At 37.7% G+C, this 17,162-nt stretch overlaps 2 protein-coding genes across 2 annotated transcripts; both read left to right on the top strand.

Annotated features, from left to right (window-relative positions):
- The first annotated feature begins 1,058 nt into the window (after positions 1-1,058).
- RPT2 (Phototropic-responsive NPH3 family protein) lies at positions 1,059-4,622 on the top strand. The gene is made up of 5 exons (XM_089160454.1): positions 1,059-1,527; positions 1,608-1,677; positions 1,765-2,142; positions 2,238-2,960; positions 3,805-4,622. The coding sequence occupies exons 1-5, from the start codon at positions 1,466-1,468 to the stop codon at positions 4,276-4,278; spliced, it is 1,707 nt and encodes a 568-aa protein (XP_089016580.1). The 5' UTR covers positions 1,059-1,465; the 3' UTR covers positions 4,279-4,622.
- A 3,385-nt stretch (positions 4,623-8,007) lies between these two features.
- Positions 8,008-15,931, top strand: RPT3 (regulatory particle triple-A ATPase 3). The gene is made up of 6 exons (XM_089160463.1): positions 8,008-8,569; positions 12,477-12,707; positions 13,255-13,413; positions 13,889-14,041; positions 14,255-14,338; positions 15,443-15,931. Exons 1-6 carry the CDS (start codon positions 8,069-8,071, stop codon positions 15,575-15,577), a joined length of 1,263 nt encoding a protein of 420 aa, XP_089016589.1. The 5' UTR covers positions 8,008-8,068; the 3' UTR covers positions 15,578-15,931.
- Positions 15,932-17,162: the final 1,231 nt, after the last annotated feature.

A 17,162-nucleotide genomic window follows, 5' to 3' on the forward strand; every position in this document is an offset into this window, starting at 1 on the left:
TACATCTACCCTTGTAGGTAGAGGACTTGATCCATACTCGAACTCTATTGGTTTTACATAACCCTTATGAAGTGTAAGTTGCGGGCCATAACTTGGAAGTAGCCAGGTTAAGAAGAAATTCAAGACTTGGGAATGGAATGATGAAAACAATTGATCATTTACAAGACTACAACCACAAGTTTGGAGAGCTGTGGACCTTGCTAGGGGGACCAAACATGAAAGCAAAAATTAAGGGGATACTGCGACAACACCCTTTTGTCCTACATACAACACATGTCGTGAGAACTCATGTGATAGCAGTATGACACTATGACCTTACAGCTTTACATACTATCATGTGATGGATTTTTTATCCATCTTGATTTCTGCCTTGACCTTTACTCATGTACACTGTTCAGAGCATCTCCCTTGTTAGAGATCTTGTGCAGTGTATTCTTTCTCTCTGCTCATGTAATTGTTTACCTTTGCTTCCTCTTCTCAAAATTGTTAATTGTTTTCACTAGAGTTTTGCTCCAACTTGCAAGTGGCATGTAAAAGAATCACAATCCACATTCATAGAATTTTCTTGAGTTGGATATCTATGACATGAGCTATTGCCAAATTGGAGCATGAAAAATTAAATTAAATTAAACCACCAAACTCACTCTTTTGTAGACTGAAACTGACACTAAGGATTATGAACCAAACAAAAATAATCAATGAATTGATAGGGCGAAGGGATGGGAAGAAAGGAAAACTGTGATTAGAATCATTAGATGGAGATTCTAATCGAAGATCTTTTTAATCTTACTAGTCTATAAAAGATTACAGTTATCACTATCTTTGATATTGCAAGTTGCAGCCATGGAGATAAGCCGGAAAGGCAACAGATATCTGTAACATAACTATAGCCAACTGGCAATCCAAAATGGATGAAAGATGTGACGTGGAGGTCCAGTGTTGGAGCATTGAATTGGTTCATGATTACTGTGGAACCCACCATGTTATCTTTTTTCAAAGACCGCTTGGTTGACTGCTTATGTGTCATAAAAAGGCCGCATGATGACGTGGTACCAAGGCAGCCAAGATTTCCATTATTATTTTCTTCCCCTTCTAAAATCTAAACAAAGTTCCCTTTTGTGTTTTCTCGATAGAAAGATTTTGAAGTTCTTGATGGCTGTAATCCTCCCAGCCACAAGGTATGAGTGGTGGAAGTAACATCCAACAAGAACTGAGAAAGGAGAAATTGTCGCACACTTTAATTGACGTCCCATCCTCGATGTTAACGTTGAATTTAGTCCCACTTTTTCTGAAATCCGTGAAGAGTAAATGTGATACTCATCTTCGAATTCCAGCTTAAGCTGCAACTATATCTACATGCTACATGAGACATTTTAGCTTTCGTTTGACAGCAATCTTCTGTAGAAACTGGAACTGACGAAGTTGATCTAATCGATCTTTTTACAAAATTTTCGGAACCAGTTTCATGACTACACCCATGAAGAACAATAACAGGGTCTCCATTGCCATGGAGAGAACTGACAACTGGTAAATTACTCAGAATTAGAATTTCTGCTTCAAATTTTCATCTCTGGCTCTCATTTTTGTGTTTGTAAAATCGGTTTCAGGATTTTCTCTCAAGAAATTCCATCAGATATAATGATCGAGGTGGATCAGGCGAATTTCTCTCTTCACAAGGTAAGAGATCTTCTATTTCTACTCTATTTCTGCTTCTAAAGTCTTCTGCTTAGCTTAATTTATGACGAGTTCATGGAATTATGGCAGTTCATGTTGGTCGCTAGGAGCGGTTTTATCAGAAAGAAAATAATGGAGTCGAACGAAGCTGACCTGACGAAGATCGATCTATCAGGCATCCCTGGAGGGCCAGAGATTTTCGAGACAGCAGCCAAGTTCTGTTACGGTGTGAACTTCGAGATCAACGTTAAAAACGTTGCCGCCCTCCGCTGTGCCGCCGAGTATCTCGAAATGACTGAAATATACTGCGAGGATAATCTCGCTAGCCGAACAGAGGATTTCCTCTCCAATGCGGCATTAAACACCTTCTCAGGCGCCGTTGCAGTCTTGAAGTCTTGTGAGCTTCTCCTTCCCTTTGCACAAGAACTCAAAATCGTTCAAAGATGCGTCGATGCTGCAAGTAGCAAGGTTAGTATTAGTAGACAATCTGTCTTATCTCCTACGCAGAAATGCTCTGTTTTCGCTGTCACAGTAAGTGAGAGATGAAACTTCGTGATTTGCAGGCCTGTAAGGAGGCGATATTTCCAAGTCGTTCACCGACGAATTGGTGGGCGGAAGAGCTAACGAACCTTGAGATCGGCTTTTTCCATAGAATAATTTCTGGTATGAAATCTCGCGGCGCGAAAATCCAAACCCTAGCGTCTGCTTTGATGACGTACACCGAAAGATCTCTTCCGGATCTCGTCCGTAACCATACCGGCAACTTCACATCGTCTGATCCAAACGATCAAGAACTCAGGAACCGGCAACGTGATCTTTTAGAATCCATCGTTGCTCTCCTTCCGCAGGAGAAAGCGGCGTTCCCAGTGAACTTCCTCTGTTGCTTGCTGCGATCAGCAAAATTCTTGAACACTTCGATCAGTTGCAAGAACGAGGTGGAGGAACGGATCTCTGCTGTCATGGAGCACGTCACTGTAGACGATCTTTTGGTTTTGACATTCAGTTACGATGGAGAAACTTTGTCTGATTTGCTGAGCGTTCGCAGGATTATCTCCGGTTTCGTTGAGAAGGAGAAGAGCGTGGCGGTCTTCAACGCAGGTGATCTCAGTGAAATCTGTTCTCCGATCATTCAAAGAGTTGCGAAGACGGTGGATGCTTATCTTGGTGAGATTGCAACCTATGGAGAACTCAGTATATCTCTGTTTACTGGAATCGCCAATCTGGTGCCGAAGGCTGCAAGGAAGGTTGACGACGATCTCTATCGAGCAGTGGATATCTTCTTGAAGGTCAGTTGACGCCGAATCTGAAATAATTTAGTTGAAAAGAATAAAAAAATCGCGGGAATCGACTGGATTGGCCACAGCTAGCCAATACCGATTTAAATCGGCCACTTCTTTGATTCGGTCCCCGATTTGTAAAATAGAGTTCTAATGCAAAACAGTTTCAAAACTATAATCGAATCTGTATAAACCAGCCCCTTAAAACCATCTCAGAATTGGTCTTCCAATCATTGTATCTGAAAACTCTCTAATTTTAGGGTTTATTCAATCAAAATTGTAAAAGTTCATAATAAGACGCTGATCCAAATAAGCCTTTCCACCAATGACAAATCTAGATCCTGAGTTTTCTTAACCATTGCTGTATGTCTTGTTCAATTGAATCTTTTACTAATCAATCATTGCAACCATGCTCTTTTCTGAAACCCCAAACTCTGATCCTTTCTCATGAGAACTGAAATTTCCTCCACCGAAGTGGACTGTCCCCCATCCAGTCACACTCACAGTTAATTAGTTTAACACAGGCGTGTCTGTAATACATGAACAGCTAAACACGGTATGTATATGTATGAACTTGAATGGATGGAAGGAAGGGCTGCTTGGGTGGAGAGGATTTTGACTCTTCTCGCTAGTGCTGTTATTTGCAGGCCTTATATGAATGTTATATTGGGTCAGTCTAGTATGTGATAAGTTAATTAAAGAACTTTATTCAATATATTCTTTCAGTTTTGAAGCTAAGAGAGCTTTTGGTAAAATTCTTCAAGTAAAGGACTTTGATTCAATATATTCCATCGTCTCATTTTGGCTTAAAACAGGTTCCAAATCCATTTTCATATTGGAATTTGTGTTTCAGGCACACCCAACATTAGACGAGATCGAGAGGGAGAAGGTCTGTAGTGTGATGGATCCTCTGAAGCTATCCTACGAAGCTCGTGTTCATGCCTCCCAGAACAAGCGCTTACCAGTCCAGACCGTACTCCATGCTCTCTACTATGATCAGCTAAAACTGAGAAGTGGTGCAGTAGATAATCGCGTGGAAGATGCATTGACAACCAGGAACCAATTACAAGCCGATGTATCCCTTCTCAAAGAGAATGAAGCATTAAAGTTGGAGCTAATGAAGATGAAGTTGTACGTTTCAGATATGCAAAAGAATGATGGAAGCTCATCTGCCAAAGGAGGATCCAAGAAACATTCCTTTTTCTCATCAGTGTCGAAGAAACTTGGGAAGTTAAATCCTTTCCGGCATGGGTCGAAGGACACAACAAATATTGATCATGGAATTGATGTAACAAAGCCCAGGAGAAGAAGGTTTTCCGTTTCATAAACTTATTAATGATGGAATTGCTGTCTTTATCTACTATATATACCCACTTCTATTAGAGTGCCAGGAATAGTTAGTAGAGGATTATGGTTATTGGTTTGAACTTCTGTACAGTTTGTTGGGTAATTTCTTTCGTTGACTGTGTCATCTTGGTGTTGAATCTTGAGACTCGGACTCGAGTTGAAAATGGTCAGAGCTTCTGTGTCTGATATTACCATCTGGTTATGGCTTGTTGTTTTTGTTATTTGTCTGTAAGCAACATTTTTATGTGAAAAAAATTGTTAGGTTGGTGTGAAAAGGAGTTTAGAAATTCTATCTTCAAGGGAATAAAGTGAAGAGACAGGTATAACAGATATGACAACTTGACTTTAATGTTATGTAATTAATGCGCAACACTGTGTTGTGAACAATGATGCTGTATGTGACAGATATTCAAGCTTGATTTTAGTATTGTGCAATTAATGTTCGAAATTGACTTTTGTGTTATGCAATTAATGCACACACTCAAGATAAACTTGGTCTCATAACTCTACCTAAGAAAGAGAGAAAAAAATTTAATCCCGTGATGTGAAGAACAGCATACTATTGAGTACAACTTCTCTTATTGGATGACTAGATGGAAGGATTTTGTATGTATCATTTAATTTTGTTACAATATTAGTCAACCAAAAGCTCAGTGTCTTAACTCTTCAGTGAGTTCAAATCCAAGCAGCTAAGATTGGTTTCTGAATTTTGAAAAACCAGATTTTGTACGTATCATGTGAGTTCATATCCAAGTAGCTAAGGTTGGTTTTGAGTTTTGAAAAAACCGTTACAAACTAACAAAAGTTGAGATTGAGGATCTGTGCATTTGAATTTTGAAAATTTTCGAAACTTAAATTGAAGATTTCTTGATAATTCTTATTCTTACGAATAAGAGAACAACATTAGCGGCATGTGTAGTTTTCTTGCAATTTAAAGCAGTTAAGGACAGAAAAAAATCTTTGCTATGCACAGTACTGACAGTAGTGCACAAATTCAATCCGGGACGTGGAATTATACCAACTACAAAACTATGATTAAATAAAAATAAAATAGAAATTTTGGACATTAGACAAAAAATTTATTTTCATTTTGTAAGGAGGTCAAATTGTAATTTTGCCCTTTTCCCAGAAGAAAATGGAAATTTTGTTTTCATTTTTCTCTATAACTACAATTTTTGGTTTCTCCTACAACATAGGAAAATGGCCAAAAAAAAAATTTAGGGTAATTTTCATATGGACCCCTGAGGTTTGAGTATATATTATTTTTTGTCCAAAAAAATTGAAGACTTTGCATATGCCTTTCCTCGTGTTATAAAAAAATCAATTTAATGACAAATTATCGTTTCTATGGCTAATTTTTCCTTATTCTTTTTTTTGACAACTTTCATTTGGACTCCTAAGATTTAGTTTATGTCATTTTTAGTTCAAAAAAACTGAGATTTTGCATTTGCCTCCCTTGTATACAATGTTGCATTAAACTCGTGACTCCCTCTTAGTCCAAAAATTATAGAAAAATCATAAATTTTAAATAAATTTTAAAATATGACCAAAATACCTTTATATGTTAAAATCACTCAAGTATCCCTTAGTTTAAACCTTATTTTTGTACTAAAAGGGAAGTCACGAGTTTAATGGCAGGTAGGATGTATATGTAAAAAATATAAATTTAAAAAAAATAAGGACAAATTGGTTATAAAAATAATAATTTGTTCTTAAATTGACATTTTCTATAATACATAGAAGGCAAATGCAAAGTCTCATATTTTTTGGACTAAAAATGACATAAACTAAACCTCAGGAGATCCAAATGAAATTTGCTCAAAAAAAAAAGAAGACAAATTGGTCATAAAAACGATAATTTGTCCTTAAATTGATTTTTTCTATAAATAGGTGAGGTATATGAAAAGTTTTAATTTCTTCGGACTAAAAATGACAGAGACCAAACCTTCAGGGTGTCTATATGAAAATTACTCAAAAATTTATAGTGCCAACTTTAGTGGCAAAAACTATATGCTGTTTACACTAGTCTTTTTGAAAGATGATAAGTTATCTACTATTAGATTTTGAGCATTTAACATTTTAAGTCATTCAAATTTTGAATGTCAATGGAGCAAAATACCGCTTAGTACTGCTGGAAAATACCCACCATTGTCGCTGAAAAATCCCTCTCTCATTGTGTCTGTGCGTGCAATAGACCCTTTCGAGCACAACGCAATCTCTTCTCTTGCAAATATTGGAGATTGGGTTCTTGAAAAAGGTCCAAGATCTTGAAAGCAATGCTTTTGGCCCTCCCGGTCGTGGCCCTTACATTTGAGAACCGAAATGAAGAAACAAAATAGAGTTTGAAATGAAAACGTACCAAATGAGTGCCTTTCTGCTTGATCTCGAACTCGTAATTTGGAGGGTTTCGTGAAAACCCTAGCCATGTTTGTAAAGAGGGGAGACAGAACCTAGATAGGGGTTTGGGTTTTGAGGGGCTTCATGTCAGCCCAAAACCAAATAAGTCACCAGACTTCCACTGTTCAGGTTGATGGACGTATTCGTATAAATTTCTTACTTTATTTGTTATTTTTTCAATCCGTTTGTTTTAATATGTGATATGTGTTGATCTTGAAGATGATCAGAGAGGCGTTTGGGTTAGTGATAGTAGTGGTGGATGCGTTTGATAGGCTCGATTTTACATAGGGCTTGGAGGAACAAATCAAAGCTCAAATGCTCAGGTGAATCGGTAAACCCAATGACTTTTTTTTGTAAATTTAAGAAATTTATATGAGTTTTTTTTTGTAAAATAATAAAAACATTATATTTTCATTCACCCTATGGACAAAATAATCATTACAATTTAAAAGTTAACTGAATTTGGTAAATTTTCAAAATGACCAGTGTAGGTAATATATAATTTTTGCCACTTAAGTGCAACACAAGAGTTTTTGCTCAACTTAATGTAGGCAGTACAAAAATCACTAAAAAAGAGAAGAAGGCAATTTTCAGCACCACTCTCTGAATTGTCACCTCAAATTCATCAATTAGACTTCCTATAAGATGAAAATATATCAATGACACGTCCTATTGTTAAGAAATCACAATTAAGTGTTAATGTAACCAAGTTAAACTTTTCAAAAATCCAAGAATAATCTTGAACAAAAAACACTTTGCTCAACTTGTTTCTTCACCTTCCTCTACTGTATATGACTTATTCCTCTCCCAATTATAAATCCTTGCAAAGTTTTAGAAATGTTGTTCATGGATTATGTTGTTGAACTTAGGATATTATTGGAAATGAATAAATAAAATTAACTGAGATTAATGGTATTAGTAACATGGTTTAACTAATAAATTTGATAACTCAAATGGTAAGATTCATAATTCTCAGTGGAGAGGTCATGGGTTCGATTCGACAATTCTTTCCCTAAGGATGTAATCAAGGTGAGCGCAGATGAACCTTACAAGGTGAGCGCAAATGAACCTTAGACACCAAAAGAAGATAACTCAATCAGTGGTATTGAAAATTGTCAAAAAAAGAAAAAAAAAAAAAAAAAAAACAGAAGCTTTGCGCCGTGGGGAAGGACCGGGGGGAAACGAAACCGGGCCAGTTCTGACCCGGTTATAAATCAATGATGTCTTCTCCAACCCTGGTCTAGAATTGGACCGGCCAACTTTTACTGAACCGACGTTTTTCTTTAGACGCAAGCAACCGAGAGTCCTCTTGCCGCTGCCAATAAATATCGAACATAGGAGTCTCACGCGTTGTTTTCCTTGATCTGGAAAAAATGGCTGCATCGGCCATGGTTGTCGACCCTAAATCGTCGTTGGAACCACCACCATCTTTCCCTTCTTCAAAATCTGATCTATACGGAGTTTCCGACCAGTTATCGTTTTCCGATGATGATGATTTGTACGGGCGCCTCAAATCTTTGCAACGCCAGCTCGAGTTCATCGATATTCAGGAGGAATACGTGAAGGATGAGCAAAAGAACTTGAAGCGTGAGCTTCTTCGTGCTCAAGAAGAGGTGAAGAGGATCCAGTCGGTTCCTCTCGTTATCGGTCAGTTTATGGAGATGGTAGATCAGAACAATGGCATTGTTGGGTCAACAACTGGCTCGAATTACTATGTTAGAATACTCAGCACCATTAATCGGGAGCTGTTGAAGCCTTCAGCATCAGTGGCTTTGCATCGCCACTCCAACGCCCTTGTCGACGTATTACCACCTGAAGCTGACTCCAGCATCTCGTTGTTGAGCCAGTCTGAGAAGCCCGATGTTACCTATAATGTAAGCTTTGTTTCCCTCAAAATTAGGGTTTTTAATTATTGGAGGTTTCTCTTTTTCTTTCGGTAAATTCCTCCACGGTTTTCTTTAGAGATCGCTTTTGTGCAATTTTCACTGATAGGGTTAGTTCATCTTTGTGGTTCGCTGGACTGTTTGCTTGACATAAGCATTTTCCTTATTGTGTTTTCTACTTTTTTTTGTTCAATTTGAATTAGTTTGGTTTCCTTGAATTCACCTTCTTAGGATTTTTTTTTGAAAATTAGGGTTTATGTTATATATACTGTATTGAGTTTAAAGGACGATTTTACAACCACTGCAGAATCTGCTATATTTTTCCTTTCCTATTTGATTATCTGCCTGTACTTTTCTGGACTAATAAATTTGGATTTGCACTACCTAGTTGTGTTTAGAGTTCTTACGGCAGTTCTTGTTCGAATTTCAGAAAGCTAACTTTCAAATCTTTATAATATCCCCCTTTTTTCTTAATTTGTTGGTGGGTGCGGGAAGGTTGGCACTTGGCACTAAGCACAAAAGAGTATCACTTAATTTTTGTTGGGACGGGTGTCATGGCAGTATCCTTCGCTAGAATGAGTACCCTGGAGTATCCTTCACTAGAATGAGTAGCCTTGGGTGAGCGGCGCTGGCATGTGATTTCATTGCTATCATTGCTAAACTAGAATTACAATGGAGATGAACTAACTCCCGATTGAATAACTTATCCAGCTTGTTTTCCTTCTCTGGTGTTAACTGCTGTTCTCCAGCAAACCCTATCACTTAAAGAAAGAATGTTATCTACTCATTGGGAGTCCATCACAATGGACGCAGTAGGTGGATATTATGTGTGTGTATATCCACGGTTAGAACCCCTTCACCTCATTTTGTTCTCTAGGTAAGTAGGTAACTGCACATGATCATGGTAACCGAGTTTGGAACCTTTCTTGGGAGGGACTCTCCAAATGAGTTATAGAGTCAACACATGTAATATTCTAATCCAAGGGTACTAATTGGATTTACCCTAGCCTGTGGAATATCTATCTTTGTGCTGATGTGGGAATTGAGCAATGTCAATTAACATGATACCCTTGATCAATGTTAAAACATGCCTAGTCGTTAATATTCAAAACGGAGACTTTTCAACTCATGAATCAAGGTGGTTCATGTCCCATATGTAGTCCACTCCGTTCGTGTACTACAATGAGCTCTCATCACACAATCCTTAGTGTGGCTTGTTTGAATGCATAGAGAATCAAAATCCCATGGTCAATTGAGGGTGAAATTTGTTGTTACCTTTGATTCTTAGGTAAAATTTGTTGTTACCTTTGATTCTTAGTGGACATCTAATATTTCAAAACTTGAATTGCACTCGGTTGGTAAAATTTGTTATTACCTTTGATTCTTCGTGGGCATCTGTTATTTCAAAACTCGAATTGCACTCAATCACAATCAATGATGTAACTTCTCAGATAAACATCAATTACAAGGATTTACATGAGCATGTTCCCTACATTCTCCACAGATACATTTAGGTGGGAGTCTTTTACTCATTCAGTGACTCATCAATCCCCTCAGTGCAAACGTTTTCTATTGAAACATGATGATTCTAAATAGCTTATGTTGCAACAAAACATCAAATTGTCTACCCAAATTTGTTGGAGGAACTTAATGCCACTATTTTATCACATAATCTCTTTACAAAATTTCTATGGATGGAATAACCTGAAGGTCTGTGATGATAGAACATTAGGAGCCTGAACTCAATTGAGGGTTTTTTTTGGCCAAGATTTCAAATCAGAGCCCACACTGTTAGACTCTTGGTTAGGCAAAAGGGAGGGACTAGTTTTAGGGTTTCAGTGGTCTTAGATGGGCTGTTACTTTAAGGGAATGTTAAAGGTGCTGGAAGGGTGAGTCAGTCCAGGTCTTGATTGGTCTGGGTGACTGGATTGGAACTCCTAAAATGTAGGGTTGTTGGAGAAGAATTAGGATCTGCAGATTAATGGTGTTTTAATGGAGGGAATTGAATGAAATAAAAAAATAGATGAGGGGGTACCACCATACTATGGGGTTGATGTCTTCCAAAGGTGGATGCACAGAAATTAAATAAGCTTTAGTTGCAAGTATTAGTTAGGCATGGACTTTAAAGATGTAACAGAGGCTTAGGAGTTTATTGGAGAGGAGGGGATTTATGGGGTTTGAGGAGATTCCTTTGCTGATTTGATAGATGATTGGATGTGTTTAATAGTAAGTATGACTCTGAAACTAGATATTCGAACATGATAGGTACAAACAGCAAATAAGAGGCAAAAGTGGATTGCTCAGGTCTTGTCCCTTTCCAATTGCAGGCTTCCCAAGCTTTACTTGTATGGGTGATCTAAGAAGACAGTCCCACAGCCAAAGCAGGATCTAGCGTTCCAAATGCTATGATCAAGATCTTGAGTTCTCAACAGAAGAAGAAGGTAGGTCTTATCCCTTACCAAGTGAAAGCTTCCCAAGCTACTTGTTTGGTTGATCTTCTTAGAAGAGTGTCCACAGACAAAGAAGGGTCTAGTGTTCCAAACGCTAGACCCGGCACCTTGAGTTCTCGACTCCAGGCAAAAATCTCACCAAGAGAAGGCAGCAGCCTAAGGAAAAACTCATATTTTAATTTAATACTCAGTTCTATTTATTTCTCCCTTTGATGATGGGGGAATCCATAGGGGCTATTCAGCTTATTAGAAACTCAATTCCTTTCAAAAATAAAACTTCTTAACTCTTAGCTGACCATCAACTTCTTGACAACCTAGGATTGACAGGATAACTTTAAACTAACCTAAAACAGAATAATAATCCTAATAGCTAATAAAATATGACAAAACCTATTTACATCTAACTCAGATTGACCCAACTAATTCTTTTGATGAGCCATGTGACTTTGAAGTGGTCATATAACCTCTAAGACAAAACTAGAATAATTAATAACCTATTTCATACTCAACTTAGGTACCAATAAGTTTTCCAATTAAAATTTATGCCCTAGGAAATAAAGCCCATCCAATTGATGTATTGACCCTAGCTTGACTCCAAAGGAAAGTTGCCTAATTTGGCACTCTTCTTGCATTAACATGACCATGATGTGTGAGAGATTGGCTCGTACTACTCTATGACCTTTGCTTCCATTTTTGAGGGGACAGTTTTGATTGCTTCACGCTTGTCCAAGATAATGTACCTTCAGCTAGAAAAGTGTGTATCCTGAAGTGGATCTCACAGTGCAACATGACCATAATCCGAGTCTAAATAACCAATCATCTCCAAATGATTAACATGGTAATATGTTTGAACTCTGCAACTTAGTCACGAGGGGGAATTATAATGTTCAAAAACTTCTTTGATGTTTGAGGAGCTCACAAGTTGTCATACGGCAAGTAACGGTAGATATGGATGGTCTATCTTATAGGGGATACAACACCCATCTCATCCAATCCCACCCCATCTGCAAGTTTCATCACAATGCTAACGTACTCTAGATAATAGGGATTCATATCAAATTGCTGACTTACCAGTAGAGTTTAGTTGCATTGCTGTGATTTATGAGTTGTGGATGCGCTTATGATTCCATGCATCATTCTTCATTGAAATTTGATTAATGGGAGGGTCAAGATTCTATTTTTAGACTTGGGATACACCAGCCTGTCACTACCATACCCTCCATGTATTGTGCTGGAAGTGACATACATCATTTTGGCCACAATGTTAATGGCAGCCAACAAGACATCTGTTGCTTCCTAACCTTTTCAGGAGGTAGTCTCAACTCTCATTAGATGGATCAACCAAAATATCAACTTGATATTTTTTGAGGTTTACAAAGTAAGCGTATTCTTGCTGCAAGATTGGCCTTCTTTTTCTAAATCCTCATATATCCTTTTTTTGTGTTCAGGATATTGGTGGATGTGACATTCAAAAGCAGGAAATCCGTGAGGCTGTTGAGCTTCCTTTGACGCATCATGAGCTGTACAAGCAAATTGGGATAGATCCTCCACGAGGAGTGTTACTTTATGGTCCACCTGGGACGGGTAAAACAATGCTTGCCAAGGCTGTCGCTAACCATACAACAGCAGCCTTCATCAGAGTGGTGGGCTCTGAATTTGTTCAGAAGTATTTGGGTGAGGTAGGGCTTGAGTTCTCATAAATTTTTTTTATGGTGATGCTTTTGCTGCCTTTTTGGTTAAATGTTCTGATTACTTGCATGAGACAATTCTTAAACTGGTATTGGAGCTTCTCAACTGTTTTCTTCCCTCACTCTATTTCTTATTGTAGTTTGGTTCCACATGCTGCTTCATCCTTCTATTGGTGATCAGTCAATATTTTTTCGATGTGTAACACCATCGAGAAAGCAAAATTAATATTCTGATTAATTCATAATGATTTGGTTTCATCTGTACTTATTAGAAAGTAGAAGATGCATACAGGAAAAAAAAAAGTTTGGGTAAACTTGAGTTGGTGAGAAAGTACTATGTTGGAAATTTGTGTGTTACCTTAAATGATATTTAGTGCCTAAATTTTAATCTATGAACATGTAATATAGTTTCTGACCTTTTGCTCCCAATCTGCTGGCTGGCCTTTTTCATCTGTTTGAAAACCTGGATTAATTTATGTGCTCTATCTTTCAATGAAACGTACGGAAAGTGATTTGATGTGGCTGCCCTTGATTACAGGGCCCAAGGATGGTTCGTGATGTTTTCCGTCTTGCCAAAGAGAATGCTCCTGCAATTATATTTATTGATGAGGTGGATGCTATTGCAACAGCTCGGTTTGATGCTCAAACTGGAGCAGACAGAGAGGTTCAGAGAATCCTCATGGAACTCCTAAATCAGGTAAGCTTGAAAGGTGTTGGGCCTCGTGGTTGTGGGTACTAGTTTAATGGGCTCACTTTTTATTCAGAGGATAGGATACTGACAAGGGAGATGCTGCCTGCTGTGTTATTGTCTTGTGCCTTGCAAGCTGGAATAAATCACTTTCTTCTGTTTTTCCCCTTTTTTGGTTGGGGTTGGGGATTGAGGGTTGATATAAAATCTGGATAGTATAAGTAGAAAATGGGTTGCTTTCCACCTTTAAACCTATGGAAAGAAGGAATTTGGAGTTATCTGCTACATGGCCATGTTGTTGGATAGGAAAAGGATAAAATATGAGCCCATGCATCATTTGGTCACTAGGTGGACTCTGATTTGGAAATTATTTTTGAAATCTTTTTTCCTTGTTTGGAAAAGTCAAAGATTTAAGTGGGATACCAAAATTTGTATATTTATTTTGATTTTGACACTAAGATTTTTTTTTTGGATTCCATTGCAGATGGATGGTTTTGATCAAACAGTTAATGTGAAGGTTATAATGGCAACTAACCGGGCTGATACTCTAGATCCTGCGCTTCTTCGACCTGGTAGGCTTGACCGGAAAATTGAATTCCCTTTACCTGATAGACGACAAAAGAGGCTTGTTTTTCAGGTAAGTTTTGGTTTTAGTCATTAGGAGTCTTCTAACATCTATTTCAACCTGCATTAACATAAACAGACAATTCAGCCTTTTCCCAACGAACTGGGGTTTTCTACGTGGATCCTAAATTCTCCAATCGCCTCCATTCAACTTGAAGCATTATCTCGAAAATTTATTGTTTTTAGTTTTGGGATGGGGTTTGTTAACAATTTTGTCCTTGTACAGGTGTGCACTGCCAAGATGAACTTAAGTGATGAGGTGGACCTGGAAGACTACGTTTCTCGACCTGATAAAATTAGTGCGGCTGAGGTTAGTTGATGCACCAGTCAGCAATTATTCTATTTTTAGCATGTCTCTGATTCTCTACAAGTATTGTTGAATTTCTAGTGCCATACAATGAAAAGAGGCATCTATGAGTTTAGATACTGTACTGGGAGACAGACTAGGTGTATCCGTGTACGTATTGATGGTTTATGGTTTCCTTTCTTGCACCCAATCTGGCCCTCTTGAACTGCTATTTTGTCTCGCTGGCTTATGAGATCTGACAAGATCTTTGCAATTCTGTGTCGAAACAGAGGCAGACTGATCTTTTGGTGTTCAGTGCATTTAGTTGGAGGAGGGGTGAGGTAATAGGGAAATGTTATGGGGGTTTACCCACCTATATCCCCTGGTTAGGAAATGCCCTCAGTTTTCCAACTCATAATCAAGCTGACTGGGTTACTTGTGACTTGGCTGATTTTGTGTACAAGGGCATTGGATTGATTTTACATGCAAACCTCTCCTATCCGCAAGTCATGGTTCTCTCTCTCTCTCTCTCTCTCTCTCTATGGCTGTTCCTCACCCTCCAGTGATCTTTATTTTTACATTCACCAGTGATTTCATTGTTGCATTTCCAGTTCTTGAGTTCTGGTTTAATTGATAGTGGCAGTAGCGCCTAAATTGAAGGATCATGAAAGGGTTCATTCTTAGATTTTAGGTTTCAATGTTCACGTTCTAAGGGTCCATGGTTTTCTGGTCGATAAGAAGATGGAAGGAAGAAATGAGCAATGCTGAGTTGCCGGGGTTTATTTATTTAGTCTTTGAATTTTTGTGAATCATGAGAATATCAGAAGAAACTGTCCTGAAACTAAGTTTTTATCTTCGAAATCTATTTTGCCCCTGATTCAAATATTTCATACTGAAAGATGGGTTGGTTAAAGTTCCAGTCAAGGGAAATTGATGTCAGCTAACAGACCTTTCATGGGTGTCCCATAAGTAACAATCTCACATCTGATATTTTCATAATTAGCAGGTAGTGCAAAGTCTATAAAAAGTGCTGAGGTTGTGTTGCTTCAGTATGTGTTGAATGTGCTAATTTAGTCTTGTTATTGGTTTAAGATTGCTAACCATTTTCCTGCATGGTGATGGCACCAGATTGCAGCAATTTGTCAAGAAGCAGGGATGCATGCTGTGCGTAAGAACCGGTATGTTATCCTCCCCAAGGACTTCGAGAAGGGATACCGAGCCAATGTGAAGAAGCCTGATACTGATTTTGAGTTCTACAAATGAAGAGCCAACTGTGTCACACATCCTTTCGTTGCGTCTTTTGGACTTCTTTTCATTTCTGCCGCAAAAATACTCATTAACTGCTCTTTATTGCTATCAAGACATCTTTGTATAATTATTTTCTGGCTTGTTCTCTATTAATCAAGCAACCAATAGTGTCGGCTTCCTCCGCATCTCCCTTTTACCCAAAGTTCATTCCTTCCAAGTATGGTTTCAAGTGCTTCTGATTACTTTAATTGATGGATATATTTAAATGATGGTTTTACTTAAAAAAAAGGTTAAATCAATGGCTGGGGATTGGTGAAGGATGATTACTTGGATTGATACATCTAGATAATCGGATAATTTGTTCTGGGAACAAGAGTCTTTTTGGGTTTGGTTTTCCTCCCATTTGTAATCAAGATTCTGAATATTTCGAATGGGTATGAATATTTGAGTAAGATAGATTGTTGATCTTAACTGGAAACTGCAAAGACGAATCTGAATCATTTTTCTCTTTGTAATAGTGCTTAATGATTTTAGGTATTCGGTTGCATTAGATTTTAAGATCTGAAGTTAATCTTTGTGATTCAGTCTTGAGCCTCTTAACTCTAGATATTTGTTTATCTTTATTCTCCTGTTGGAATAGGTAGACCATTTGGAGTTAGAAAGTTCCTCTGAGGATGTAGTAGAGGTATGTGTAAACTCCGGATGAATTTCAAATTGTAAAAGAATAATAAAAAAAATTGATAGAAAAAACCGTTTTTTTTGGGTGAATAAAGGAAAAACGGTTAGACGTTGTAGTTGGGAGTGAGCAAGATATATGTTAAAAGCCACATGCACTCTACCGGCTGATCTCAGGTGGCCACATTTCAATGAAAGCTTATGATAATCTTAGTATACTTTAAATTAAGGTTTAAAGTATCTCGATACCATGTGATACTAGCTGATACGTATCCATATTTGATCCAATCGAGATATGATGGGTCTTGATGGATCTCTCTATTGAATTACACTAAAATACATTAATCAGAGCGGTATAATACTCAATACTAAAATCACTTGACCGATACGATATTCGATATTGATACTTTAAATCTTGCTTAAAATGCCCAATTAGAATCATATGGCACCGGTGGCTCTAATTGCCTCAATGGTGGAAGTATAAATCTTTTCTACTTTAGAGGCCAAGGGTCAAAACTGGTATCTTTAAAGCACATAATACATTCAAATGTGTAAGAAACACGACGCGATTGCCATTTTATACTTCTCAGAGAAATGATCAGGTAGGACCTTAGTTAAAAGAAGAGGCTTCACCTTCCCCTTGTTTCCATGTAACAACCTGTTACATACCTACCTATCTTCATCAATATGATTCCATCAAGTAAAGATACTTTAAGATACGCATTAAGGTAGCTTAGATTTAAAGGAAGGGTGGTAATGTGTCTTTCTTGTTCTCTAATTGGCTACCCCCTTTGCGCAAATCATTGATTTCAATCAAAGAATTAGTTTAATGACAAAGTTGATAGATAGATTGATGCAAAGACTGTGACAATTCAGAGGATTCTGCCTTTTTTTACACCCTTATATCATATATTTATGAGAAAGA

This window comes from Hakea prostrata, chromosome 1 (genome assembly GCF_041222555.1).
Source record: "Hakea prostrata isolate BN-2017 chromosome 1, UWA_Hpros_2, whole genome shotgun sequence".
Classification (NCBI taxonomy): Eukaryota; Viridiplantae; Streptophyta; class Magnoliopsida; order Proteales; family Proteaceae; genus Hakea; species Hakea prostrata.

Excerpts from the sequence above, each read along its gene's own strand:
- RPT2 (XM_089160454.1), top strand. The coding sequence starts at position 1,466 with ATGACTACACCCATGAAGAACAATAACAGGGTCTCCATTGCCATGGAG. Across the intron at positions 1,528-1,607 it reads ATGGAGAGAACTGACAACTG|GATTTTCTCTCAAGAAATTC; the intron begins GTAAATTACTCA and ends AATCGGTTTCAG. Across the intron at positions 1,678-1,764 it reads CGAATTTCTCTCTTCACAAG|TTCATGTTGGTCGCTAGGAG; the intron begins GTAAGAGATCTT and ends GAATTATGGCAG.
- RPT3 (XM_089160463.1), top strand. The coding sequence starts at position 8,069 with ATGGCTGCATCGGCCATGGTTGTCGACCCTAAATCGTCGTTGGAACCA. Across the intron at positions 8,570-12,476 it reads AGCCCGATGTTACCTATAAT|GATATTGGTGGATGTGACAT; the intron begins GTAAGCTTTGTT and ends TTTTGTGTTCAG. Across the intron at positions 12,708-13,254 it reads TTCAGAAGTATTTGGGTGAG|GGCCCAAGGATGGTTCGTGA; the intron begins GTAGGGCTTGAG and ends CCTTGATTACAG.